The sequence below is a fragment of the Gossypium raimondii genome, chromosome 1 (genome assembly GCF_025698545.1).
Source record: "Gossypium raimondii isolate GPD5lz chromosome 1, ASM2569854v1, whole genome shotgun sequence".
Taxonomy (NCBI): domain Eukaryota; kingdom Viridiplantae; phylum Streptophyta; class Magnoliopsida; order Malvales; family Malvaceae; genus Gossypium; species Gossypium raimondii.
The window spans coordinates 4,192,515-4,206,755 of record NC_068565.1 but is presented as its reverse complement, the minus strand read 5'-3'; the positions used below and the strand labels follow the sequence as shown (position 1 = coordinate 4,206,755).

At 30.7% G+C, this 14,241-nt stretch overlaps 1 protein-coding gene across 2 annotated transcripts; it reads left to right on the top strand.

Annotated features, from left to right (window-relative positions):
• The first annotated feature begins 329 nt into the window (after positions 1–329).
• Positions 330–7,664, top strand: LOC105776903 (probable leucine-rich repeat receptor-like serine/threonine-protein kinase At3g14840). Of its 2 annotated transcripts, none has more exons than XM_012599868.2 (24): positions 330–554; positions 624–792; positions 960–1,031; positions 1,270–1,341; positions 1,444–1,515; positions 1,848–1,919; positions 2,135–2,206; positions 2,380–2,454; positions 2,543–2,611; positions 2,713–2,784; positions 2,882–2,953; positions 3,282–3,344; positions 3,458–3,523; positions 3,616–3,678; positions 3,787–3,822; positions 3,921–3,964; positions 4,070–4,440; positions 4,650–4,848; positions 5,623–5,772; positions 5,963–6,081; positions 6,151–6,361; positions 6,487–6,718; positions 6,802–6,955; positions 7,157–7,664. In XM_012599868.2, the coding sequence occupies exons 1-24, from the start codon at positions 461–463 to the stop codon at positions 7,544–7,546; spliced, it is 3,009 nt and encodes a 1,002-aa protein (XP_012455322.1). In that variant the 5' UTR covers positions 330–460; the 3' UTR covers positions 7,547–7,664. The 2 variants fall into 2 exon arrangements, with proteins under 2 accessions (XP_012455322.1, XP_012455314.1); XM_012599860.2 differs by having other exon boundaries at positions 334–554; positions 6,481–6,718.
• Positions 7,665–14,241: the final 6,577 nt, after the last annotated feature.

Here is a 14,241-nt window from a genome sequence, read left to right as displayed (position 1 = left end):
AGATTTGATTGGATGAACTCTAAAATTGACAACTTGTTATCTGTGCATTTAAGTTGTAATGTTTGATTGGTCCTACCTCTACGAATATATGAATAAAACCATCCACACACTTCTTGATATGACAGTTCTATCAGCCTGTTTGGCTGATTTTGCAGCCATGGAATGATAATAAAGATTTACGAAGCTAGCTGCCCGCTTCTTCTTAGTTACCTGCCTGAATTGAACTAAGCTTAGGTTTTAGGGTCCTTAAACCTTTAATTTTACTATTCCAACCAAAACAATAAATTTTTATTATATAAGACTTTTAATTTAGTATATACTGTGCATGGGACCCGATAGCCTTTTTTTGCCTGGTTTTCATTGCATGGAACTTCCCACTTTCATATTTAAATATCTTCATTAACATCTAACCTTTGTGCCCATTCTCTTTTTTAAATTAAAATCTCTTCCACAATCCAATATGTTGTTTCTTCCCCTACTTGTTTTTGCTTCCATATTCAGTGCTTGCTGTCTTGCAACTTCAACTTTAGGAACTACTCTTGCAAAAGACGAAGGTATTCAATTATAATTTCGACCCTTTTCCCATTTGTAAATGTCTAATACTTTATATAATATTTGTATAGTGGAAGCTTTGGAAAGCATAGGTAGAACACTGGGGAAGACCTGGAAATTTAGCGTGGATCCGTGCGGTAGCGGAGACGAGAGTTGGGCAAAATTTGCAGAAAAAGATGCTTATTATGTTAATAATGTCACTTGTGATTGCAGATCCAGCCCCTGTCATATCGTCCGCATGTAAGGATCTCTCTCAAAATTAAAAATTTTCTGTTTCATTGGACACTCGAGGTAATCCTAACCTGCTTTGTGTAAAAATAATTGTTGAGCAACCTGATATTGAAGATGACGTGGAAATAGTTGAGGACTAAACATAAAATACCATTCTAAATTGTTGAAATAAACAGAGTGCTGAAGGGACAAAATCTACCAGGCACTCTCCCACCACAGTTGACCAGACTTCCTTACCTCCAAGAAATGCAAGTACCTTCCTTAATTTCCATTTTCATATAATTTATATTTCTTTTTACATCACAAATTAATCAACGTTAGCACATAATGTGCACATATTTGTTTAGATTATTTCGATTTTAAATGATACTTCATCTATTGTGCTTTATACTGATTGATTCTAAGTTGTAATTGATGAGAAATATATTTGTATTTATAATGCTATAATTTCACTAATTAATTTGTTGCTTTTAACACTTTTTACAGTGATCTCAGTCGTAACTATCTTAGTGGCTCCATTCCTCCTCAATGGGGTTCAATGAAGCAACTTGTCAAAATGTATGATTTTTTTCTCTTCCATTAAAATAGTAAAATAAATTTATCTTTTAAATAATATTTGTTCAATTTACAGAATTTTGACAAATAAACACAATATTGCAGTTCCCTTCTTGGAAATCGTTTAACAGGTTCAATCCCTGAGGAGCTGGCAAACATGAGCAATCTTACCAGCTTGTGAGATGCTTTGTATATTGCAAGTTTTAGACTAATATTCCTAATTTCATTATATATGATCAAATTTTCACTAGATTCTTTTATTAATATTATTACAGCATCGAGCTGATAAAGTAAAAAGTATTGTTTTCTTTGGACACCGATAATGCATTCTCTAAAAAGAGCAAAGGACTTCTGTATTCACAAGGGTCATGAGTTGGAACCACCCCAGATCAGGGGGAGAAAACCTTCAGCCGCATCTGAAGAGCACAATACTTTTTGCTTTATCACTATAATGCTCTAACAAATGTCTAATGGAGTAATCTCATTAATTCTTTTGGAAAATTGTGTAGAGTCCTTGAGCACAATAACTTCTCTGGAAAGTTGCCTGCTGCACTAGGGAATCTACCCAAAATCGAGAGACTGTGAGAGACTCATCCTTTCTAAATTTACCAGAATTTCATTTCATTATATTCTTTTACTTTGTTATATAAAGTGATAGAATTATCATGAAACCTTTCATTTATTTCTATCTTTTCAGATCCCTGCATGATTTGGAGGAGATTATTGTTTTTTCTTAGGTTTGTTTAATATATATTTCCCCTTGCTATTGTTAATTGTTGTTGTTTTAAATTTGCAGGTTTCTTAATTCCAACAATTTTATTGGTGAATTGCCTGAAACATTTGCTAGGCTGACTACATTGAAGGAGTTGTAAGCTTCATATTCATCTATATTCACTATGTTCATCTATGGCTACATGTCATTCAGCATTGGTTACTATGTTCACTACGGATTGCCTTAAACCAATGGATTCATGGTCTTAATTTCATGCTCATCCCGAAATTGTTTACAAGCTAATTATGCTTATTACCTTTTTTCAACAGCCGGATTGGTGACAACAACTTCACCGGAAAGATTCCGGGTTTCATTTTCCAGAATTGGACAAATCTTACGGATATGTGAGAACTTTAATTAATTAAAATTTTTTCATTAGAAATATTGTTCTTTTATCAATGATTTAAATGAATCCAACTTTGATAATGACAGATATATGATCGCAAGTGGTTTGAGTGGGCCAATTCCAGACATTGTTTCTTCAGGAAACTTGAAAAATATGTAAGCAAAGAATCTTAAATTTCATAGATTTCAATTTTACGTATACATACACATAAAACTTGGGATATTGTTTGTTGATTTGTTGCATATTTTGTTTACAGAATAATTAGTGACTTGAATGGAGCTGAATCACAAATTTCACAACTTAGTAATTTGTCTAACTTGGAAATTCTGTAAGTAAAACTTTGCAATAAGGCCGAGATTGATTAAATTTAAGAGCTTTATATTTGTTAACTTAAATAATGGAGTGTTATTGTGATTGTATTACAGGATATTGAGGAGCTGCAATCTCATTGGAGAGCTACCTACTTCTCTTAACCATATGTCAAGCTTAAAGACCTTGTGAGTAATAGACTAATAGGCTTGGTTTCCTAATTGAAGAAAATTATTCTTTCAATTTATTTCAGCCTATATCTTATATCAGCCCATATTAGCATAATTATGTCTCTAGAATCTTTATCATGCCTGCATACTTGCTGGTGCATTGGAAATGCCCATCCAAATATTCGTGTACTTGTAAGTTCTACCTATACTTGCAAGGGGTTGAACAAATCATGCGACTCTGACACTTAGCCTACAGATCACACAATATGATTGTACAACAAGTTAATTGAGAATATTTTCTGATACAAAATGCGGTTTTCATACCTTTTTACAAATTTTCTTGTAGAGATTTCAGCTTCAATGGACTCAGTGGAGAAATTAGTATTTCTCTTCCACGTGCGAAACACCTGTAAGATATATATATAATTATCTAATTGCAAAAAAAAGGGTTTCATTTTAACTGATAAATCTTTCTATAGCACAGTATCTAATTACAAGAACTTCATGATATTCTTTTCTCAGGATTTTAGCTGGAAATATGTTTACTGGAGCAGTCCCACAATGGATTCTTGATACAAATCAAATAATGTGAAATTCTCTTCCACAAGCTTAGTGACAGCAAATTATATGCTCAAGAAGCTTGATCATCACAGTAATATTCTGAACTATTCTGTTTGCAGAGATCTTTCATATAACAACTTCACAAGTACAGGTGGTGTTGATGACTGTCAGAAAAGTGGCCTGTAAGAAAAACCTAAGCTATATTTTTTGAGTTTTTTTTTTTTTTTTTTTACGAGTGGATCTTTGATATACTAGCTATGGTTTATGTAATATGTCCTTATCATCTATAGCAACTTGTTCGCAAGCACTTCAAGGATCAATAACTCGTAAGTGTTAACAAACAATCATTTTTCTTTGTCGACTGCAGTTTCAATTATGAATACAATGCCTAACATTTTTTCTGCCACTTCTATTTTTTTAATAGAGGAGCTGTTTCATGTTTGGGAAACCTTAATTGTCCATCAGAACGTAAGTAGAAATTTCACCTACTGCTTAACTATGTGGGGTCGTAATGGCCATTTCACTTTAGTTGTAATTTCCTGCAATGCTTATTGCTGTTTCATTATACCTCAGCTTCGCACTATCTTTATATAAACTGTGGAGGGAAAGTAGAAACTGTTGATAATATCACCTATGAATCTGATGTTTATGACGACAAGCTTTCAACATTTCATCGAAGTACTTATTGGGCATTTAGCGGCACTGGTATTTTTTTGGATGATTCAATTACAAAGGGTAGCTTAGTTCGGGAAAATAAACAAGTTGCTTCAAGTGTTGGTCCGCTTTACATCAATGCTCGCCTTTCATATAGCTCATTGACTTACTATGCATTCTGTCTGAACAATGCAACATACAACGTGAGCCTCCATTTTGCGGAGATAGACTTCACTGATGGTAAAAATTATAGCAGCTTAGGAAGGCGGATATTTGATGTTTACATTCAGGTATTTCAGCATATTTCTTCTTAACTAGTTCTGATAACAGTATTTGAGTCAGTGAAGGCGCTTTGGCTAATAAGGGTTCAAAATCCAATCCACGGTTAAGCTAAGATTATGGCCACAATTAAGCCGATACTTCATTATTATATTTCTGGTCTTTACAACATGTGACTGCATATATGGAAATTAGGTTAAATGGAATGGATAATTTGCAGGGAAAGCGGGAGCTGAAGGATTTCAATATTAAGGATAAAGCAGGCGGGGTTGGCAAACCAATTCTAAAGAATTTCACTGCAAATGTTTCAGATGGTACTTTGGAGATCCGTTTACAGTGGGCTGGAAAAGGGACAACATCTATTCCCGAGAGGGGAGTTTTCGGTCCTCTTATTTCTGCAATATCTATCTTTGATCCTGGTAGGTTGATAGCTAGAGTCTAATTCTCTCATATTAGTGGAAACGACTTCTTCTTGTGCAACACCCTATTTAATGGATTTAGCACGTATAGTCATTATAGCTATGAATTTCAAGGATCATACCACTTGTATTCCTTAAGATTCTAGGAATATTTACTTAAGGGTGACTGTATTGTTGGAACTTTGACAGTAGCAAAAGAAGAGAACAGAGAGAACAGAACAATGAAGCAAGATACAAGAAAAATTTTACTTGCTCACAAATGTGCAGCAAGGGAGCTTATGGCTGATAGCTCATTCAGCTCATTCATTCAACTAGAAAAACAATACATTTATAGTCAAAATACATCACCAAATACTACCTACTACCACTAAGTAGCCTAGTAACTTGATAAACATTGCTTGTACACATAAACAAGCCACCTAAACTAGTCATTCAACACCTAATGCATCAAGTTGTCATCAACTTGTTCATTTTCAACTAGTTTGAATACAATGAAACTAAAGAGAAAACCTTGCTGTTACAGCAAGCATACGTGCTGCATCATGTTTACAAGCTGCATGCACTTCAACCAAAAATATCACAGCAGCATGTTTGGCCAACTTTCAACATGTATGAACTAATTGCAATGTTTACTATACTTATGCCATCTTTGCTTGCAAACTTCTATATAATTTATGCCATCTTTGCTTGCAAACTTCTATATAGTTTTCTTCAATTCCAAGAGTGTCATCTCATGTTCACTTATAACATTTATATACTATTCTTAAATTCCAGCTTATAAACCTCGAAAAGGTAGTGGGGGAGGTATCAGCGCAGCTGCAGAGGTTGGTATTGTGGCTGCTGCAATATTTGCTACTTTCCTGATTGTGGGCGGCATCCTTTGGTGGAGTGGATGCTTAAGACGGAGGAGTACATTGGAACGAGGTATGTATAGGGAAATTAATATATTCTGTTACATTCGAAATTCAGGAGACATGTAATGATAGTACAATATACCTACCCACTGCCTATTTCACCATTTATGCACCAAATAGGTCAAGAATGCAGAGATGTTAGTCAGAAGCTATATTATAAATAAATGTTTCTTATGTATTTGGCTTTGGTTTTTCGACAGATCTAAAAGGTATAGAATTGCAGACTAGTTGCTTCACCCTAAGGCAAATTAAGGACGCAACAAACAACTTTGATGCTGCTAATAAGATTGGAGAAGGCGGTTTCGGTCCTGTTTACAAGGTATCTATCCTGCGCTAGCTACACATTCATTGACCTATTACTTTGTTGATGAACCTGGTGTAAATGCAGGGCATTCTGGCAGATGGCACAGAAATTGCTGTCAAGCAGCTATCCGCTAGATCAAAGCAAGGAAATCGCGAGTTCGTGACGGAGATTGGCATGATTTCAGCTCTACAGCATCCTCATCTAGTAAAGCTGTACGGATGTTGCATTGAAGGAAATCAACTGTTGCTTATATATGAGTACTTGGAAAACAATAGCCTTGCTCGTGCATTGTTCGGTAGGTCTCATTCACCTGATTGAATTTAACTCCATTTAGTATTATCGACACTCGCAGATATGTAAGGACATGTTAGTATATCTGAGCTTCAATCTCTTGCATATTATCGTTATTGAAAGGTCCAGAAGAATTTCAGTTGACATTAGACTGGCCAACTAGACGGAAGATTTGCATTGGTATAGCAAGAGGTTTAGCTTATCTCCATGAAGAATCAAGGTTGAAGATTGTCCATAGAGACATTAAGGTCACCAATGTGTTGCTTGATAAGGATCTAAACCCTAAAATATCCGACTTTGGTTTGGCCAAGCTTGACGAAGAAGACAATACCCACATTAGCACCCGAATTGCTGGAACTTAGTAAGTCCCAGTTCAGATTGCTCGTCAGTCGTCACTGTTAGCATTTTAGAAGCTAGATTTGATTTATCTTCTTAACTTTGCAGTGGCTATATGGCTCCGGAATATGCAATGCATGGACGTTTAACTGATAAAGCAGATGTATATAGTTTCGGGATCGTGGCCCTTGAAATTGTTAGTGGCACGTGCAACACTAAACACAGTCGCGTAAAGGAAGAATCTTTCTATCTCCTTGATTTGGTAACCCAACTCTCTTTGTTAATTTCATTATAAATCCATGTTGATATGTATATTGTCTTAGCAACATTCACTGAAAGAGGCATGTTAAATGAAAAATCTGACAGTGATATCATTATTTTTGCAATTTCGGTTGATTTTCAATGTCGACATTTACTTGATTGTAATAACGTTCGTTGTGGCACTTAAATTGTGTGTTTCTAGGCTAATACGTTGAAGCAAAAGGGGAATTTGTTGGATTTAATTGATCCAAGGGTAGCCTCTCATTGCGACCCCGAAGGGGCAATACTGATGATCGATGTAGCTCTCTTATGCACAAATTCTACTGCGGCAGCAAGGCCATCCATGTCTACGGTGGTGAGCATCCTCGAAGGCAAGGCATCCTTTTCGAACATCATTACAAATTCAAGTATTTACGGAAGCGAGTTGAATCCCAAAAATTTATATGAAAACGTAGAAGAAAAAGATGTGGAAAACAACAGCCTGACAAAGAGAATGTTAGGGGATGGGCAATGGACTTCATCTTCAGATTTATATCCAGTAAGTTTGACATCTTCGTATTGGCAAAATAGCAGCTCAACCTCAAAAAATTAAGGAATACCATGTCAGAAATTTAAACCAAAAATTGAAACGCAACTAAAAGTATAATGAGATAACATTTGTTGAAACATTTTCAATATATATATAGTGTTTCGATAGTTGTAATGAGAAATTATAAGTAACTATCACTAAATTATAAATAAATTGTCATAATTATTCAATAGATGTCTATTTGAATAATTATGTATTGCTAAATATATGACTATCCGTTTTGTAGTTCTAACATAGAGACCTCCTATAAATAGGGGTGAAATTTCATTTGCATGACAAACAAAAACATAGAAATAAATTTTTTCTATTCTCCCACCATCTTTTATATTCCTAGATTATTTTATAAAGAATTATTGTAAAATTCTTTATAGAAATTGATATCCTTACTATTCTCCGCTCACTGTTCAGTGGATAATTTTCGACTATGCAAAATATAGATTGTTATTGAACTTCATTGTATTCTCGAGATTCATTTACTAGTAATTCTTTTGTACACTATAATATAAATGGGGGAGAATAAAACCTTAAAGAAAGTGTTATTGATACACATTATAAAGCTTTCGTTAATTTCTTATAATTTCATTTTTATCCCGAAGTAAAATTAAAATATATATTTGAAATAAAACTCTATTCCTTATCCAAAACACTGCTGAAGCTCAATATTTATACATGACACAAGTGAGTTCATTCAGCCAATAACTACTTCGAAACTGGCTAACAACTTTGCCGGACTTATTAACTAAGTGAAGCTTTAACCGACTTAACTAACTAAATCAAAGCTCAGTCAATATCAACACATGCTCAATGCTACCTGCACACTCCAACAATGTGAGTTGGAATGCGCTTACATACATTTTTACTCCAATATAAAAATCAACATTTGGGAATGATTATGAGGAAAGTAATTATCTTTCTATTATTTAACCTAATAATTGAAAAGATTAATTAAAATTAAAATTAATTAATTAACGAATACATCAAATGGATAATATACAAAAATAATCAAATATCAACCTATTGACTAAACAATACCCAACTAAGAATCCAACTACAATTCATTTAAAATTATCAATCCAAATTTTATGCAATTTAGTTTTTAGTTTCGTTGATATGTGGAAATTCTTAACTTATGTTAATGTATCTTTCGAGCATAAAAGTAATTAACTCTCTGTTGATTAATTGATTTGTTTTTCTAATTAAAATTCCTATTATTGCATTAACTCGCTCTATGGATTTCCTATTAGATTTGACTATAATCCAGTAGATTTATGTCGTTCTATTTTTAGGATTGCATGAAACTTTAATCGACTATGCAAGATCTAATCACAAGAAGGATCTATTACTCATGCACATCAAATATGGATTAAAACCCTATAAATATTAACCCAAGAACAATTTAAAATTTATAATAAAAAACAAAGTGTAACACCACAAACCCGGTCTAAACATTATGACCGAATCTGGCGATGTCACATTGTAATACCCCTCACCCGTATTCGATGTTGGAATAGGGTACGAGGCATTACTAGAAGACATACATTTGCATACGTATTAAACCAAGTTACAAAATTTCATCCGAATTAAAACTTCCAAATTATTAACTTACTTTTATAATTCTTTACAACATATCCTCGAAATATTATATTCATAACAAATACGGCCTACGAGACCCGATATTTACTCATGTAATTCAAAACTTCATTTCCATTTCATTCAATTCACAATTTCTCATGTTCACAATTCAAATCAATTTCTCAATTCAATATATATATTTTAATCATTTAAGAATATAATTCAAGTTACACGAACTTACCGTGCTAAATTGCGAAATACCAAAATTTAGGGACATTTTAGAAATTTTCTATTTTCTCAAATTTCCACCCAATCTTGATATAAATTAATATTTCATTCAATTTATTAATTTAAATAATAAAAAATTCATTTCATGCAATTTGGTCACTTTTTGACATCTTTACCAATTTACCCTTAAAATAATACTTTTATTCAATTTAGTCATTGAATCTAAAACATGCAAATTGGCCATTTTAATGAGAACTCATGCTAGTTGAATAATCATTTATTTTCCTCCTCCTCTCCATTCCACATCCTTAATGTATAGCATGCTTATATGTAACATTATCTATAATTCCACCATTTATTTATATATTAATTCAAAGCTGTTCACTTGAGTCATAGTCACTAAATTATTTATATCTTGATCTACGGAACTCCAAATTAAGATCCGCTAAATTCCTATGAAACTAGACTCACATATCTTCTTACCATAATATTTTCAGAATTTTTGGTTTAGCCAATAAGTACAGTTTATTCTTTAAAGATTCCTCTGTTTCACTGTTTGACAGTTCCGACACCTCTTCACTAGAAATTAATTATCTCTTCATACAGAATTTGGATGATGTTTCCGTTTGTTTCTATTGAAAATAGACTCATTCAGGATTTTAAATATATAAATTTAAGCCTCTAACTATTTTTATTAAATTTTTTATGATTTTCAAATTCAGAATAGGGAACCCGAATTCATTCTGACCTTGTCTCACAAAATTTATTATATCTCATGATTTAAAATTCCATTACTTACACGTTTTCTCTATGAGAAACTAGACTTAATAAGATTTAATTCTATATTTTATTCATACTCTAATTCAATTTCCACAATTTATGGTGATTTTTCAAAATTAACCTACTGCTACTGTCCAAAACTGATTTAGTGCAAAATGTTGATTACTAGGTGTATAACTCCTTATTCCCTTTCTCTATAATATTTCTTATCACTTTCACTTATTTCTCTTCACTAATATATGAAGAACTTAAGACCTTATATAAGAAAACTCTACTATAACATTATTTCCATGCTTGTTCAATAATATCAAACTTTAAAATATATTGAAATCTTGATGTTCTTACCTTGTGCTATTGATTTCAATCTTTAACTTAATTTTCTCTATCCTCCAGCTTCTATTTCTTGAATCTAACTTGATATTCTAGCTCCCTCCTTATCAATTTTCTCTCTTGGTGGCTATGGAAATTTCTTTGATTTCTAAGTGAAAATGGTGAATTTTTGGTGGGAGGACCAAATTGTAAAGAAAGGAAAACTTCTTTCTTTTCCTCTCTTCTTACGTTGGTTGCACGGAAAAGATGATGATTTTTTCATCATCTTTCCTCCCTTTTATATTAATCATTTAATAATAAAATAATACTAAAAATTTTAATAAAATATTAATTAAATAACATTTATATAATTAATTAATTAAAAAATATCACAAACATCATCATTACCTTCTAGAATTCTCTCTCTCTCTCTATTTGACCATTTTACCCTTTATAATCTTTTGAAATTTCATCCTTGAGTCATCACTTAATTTGATAAAATTGTGATTTAGTCCCTCAAAATTCTTCACCTTTTCAATTTGGTCCTAATTCATCCATTTTCCTTAGTTTTTAGATTATTCCACCCTTAAAATATACTATTGGTCCTTCAAATTTTTCATATTTATACTTTAATCCCTCAAATTTTGAGTATTTACTCTTGGGCAATAAAACTTTTCTCACTTTTGCGATTTAATTATTTCTTGAATTAATATGTCATAATACAATTCCCAATGTTGCCATAACTCAGAATTTCCTTTTATCACTTTATTTCCTTATTTTACTATCAAGGATACCTACTTTCTTACTGTAGTAGTTTTCAGGGTATTACAAGAGTAATTTTCGAGATATTTCACAAAGAAATTAAGATTTTATTGTATAAAACTAGAAATCAAATAATAGAATCCATCCTAGGTTCATACAAGAAGAAAACACTAAAAATACAGTATAACCATTAAAATAAAAGAAACTCATAATAACTTTATTGGAAATCACCTTGGAATCTTCAATCTTGGTGGAGAATTGCTTCGAAATCAACTTTCAATCCGTTCTTTTGAAATTTTCGTGCCAAAACAAGACGATCGTTTTCTCCTTTTGTTTCCTTATATATGCTTTCTTAAATTGTAAAAAACTTAAAAATTGAAACTTCCCTACTAGTATCATATACTGTTCTTGAAAGTTATATGCCCTGGCCACACACCCGTATGGTCTGACTGTGTGAAAATCTATTACCCATGTGTAGCCTCCAGATTGCTCCAATATTCCGATTTTCACTTCTATTGCTCATAAGTGCTCCATTAAATTTCAATATATGAATTTAAAGTATTAATAATATATAATTCACAATTAACATAACGTCACTTAATCACTTAAAAATACACTAAAAATAAAGTTAAAAACTCTTATCAACTTTGAATAATCATTGTTGTAGCCTTACAACAATGGTGCTACAAATTCGAAATGATGAAGTTGATTTGGCTTTTAATAACTTAAGCTTTTAATATTTTAGTATACACTGTGGATGGAAACCAGACACCTTTTTCTTTTCTTTTAAATAACTTTATAAACACCCAATCATATAGGTACAACTATTATTTATTTGGATAATTATAATTTTTAGTAGTAAACATTATTCACAACTCTTTAATAATGCAATTTTCCATTTCTACATATAACTTTAATCACTTTTATTAACTGTTGAAATTTTATGCTAGATTTTTTTTGTACTTTTTGCATATATAGAATTCAGTTTTCTTACTTTTATTTTTATTTAAAATACAAATTAAATTGTTAATATAGTGAAAATTGTTCTATTGGATGCAGGTCCATTACAACACAAATTTTTTATTATATGGTTATTAAGTAAGTTTTTTTATTTCAAAATTATCGGACTAGCAAATTTAAGAGAAGAAATTTAATGGCGTTAACAATTAGACTTAAATTTTGAAATTTAAAAACAAAAGACTAAAATGTAAAAAAAAAACTAAATTCCAAATATACAAATAGTACAAAAATGAAAAGCAAGTTTAACCTATTTTTAAATTGTCCCAAAAATTTGCAGTCTTGATTTAGCCCATGTACATAGATCAAGTATTGTATATACTAGATTAATGGATATTTTAAATATTTAAAAATGTATTTTTATGTAGTTATAAAATAAATAAAAATGATTAAATTAAAGAAAATTTAAAAATTGACTTATAAGATCAAAATTTTATATTAAATAGTACGTACTGATATATAATTGTACATGATTAAAATAAATTAAATCATATTAAAATTTTGATTACCTTGATTTACTTTCCAAATCAGAGAACATAATGGTACAAATCATTGAATGGAGGTGGGTTTCGGTTTACATCACCAAAGAAAGTGGACCATATTTCATAAATTCCACACGGCTTTCTATAGTGTTCCAAGTGAAAGAAACTTCCCAACTTACAACCATTGACTTCTATTGACTTTAAAACTATTGACCCCGTCATATTTACATAACGTGTGATCCAATTTCAAAAATATTTAATATGAAACATATGAGTTGTAAGAGAAATTGAATTGAATTTGGATTAAATTTATGTTTATATTAATATGATATTTGCTTCCTTCAATCCCAATATGATCTACTGATTTAAGTATTAAATTTTGTTTTGGTTTTAGGGTGTTCAAGCGGTTAACCAAAACCGGATTAGTATTAATTGAATTAATTAATTTTTAATTTTTAATCGTTTATCGAATTAAATTTTTTCAACAAAACTTAACTAAACCGAAATATTTCGGTTAATTCATCTGTTAACCGAAATTTTATATATTTTGTTTTTTTGTTAAAACAAGTATAAAACATATCAATAAATAAATTGATTGATAATGTTTATTTGACCGAATTAAAACTACATATAATATGTATTGTTAATTTTTAAGTTCAGTTAATTCGGTTAATTACCAGATTTCGAATCGAATTAACCAATAACTCGACTTTCAAATATTCATTAATTGACTTCTGATCGAATTAGATCAGCTAACAAACTTATTAACCGAATTAAATCGATTCAATCGATTAATTCGATTTCAATTGAAATTTGAACACCTCTACTTGGTTCGATAATATTTATAAACAAGTACAGCAGAATAAAAGTCTCGCTTTTTTTCTAAATAATGTTATGTTTATTTAGTTTTAGTAATTTAATTTTATTCAATTTTAAAATATAAAACTTATTTATCTTTCTAAAAATATTCACTATTATATTATATATTATGTAATACAAAATTATTTGGCAAAATTTTATTTTTAAGATAAATATTTTAGGCATAATCTCTTGTTTGGACTTGCAATTTTATAAACACAAAATCACAGTAACCATTATTTTAAATTTTTAGCCCTCACCTCAAAATAGATGGAAAAATTAACGTTTGTTAACTTTGATTACTTGACATATACATAGATTGCCACGTAGATGTCAAGTCAATAATTAATTGATTTTTAAAATTTAAAAGATTAAATTTAAAAAATTATAAGAATTATAAAATTAACTTTTAATATTTTTAGTTTTAAAAAATAATTAATTGCCAAGTTAGGAAAGATAATAAATGTTAATTTTTTCATTAATTTTGGAGTGATTTGACAAATAATATAAGTTTAAAGACTAAAAATAAAAATTTAAAATACTTTTAAAATAATATTTGTTACTTTGTAAAAATAATGGATATAACTAAATTGAGATCCAAATTATGTTTAACACCAACTCTGTCAAAATCTTAATATTAATATAGATATGAACTTCTATTATTTACACTATATATTAAACTTTTGATTG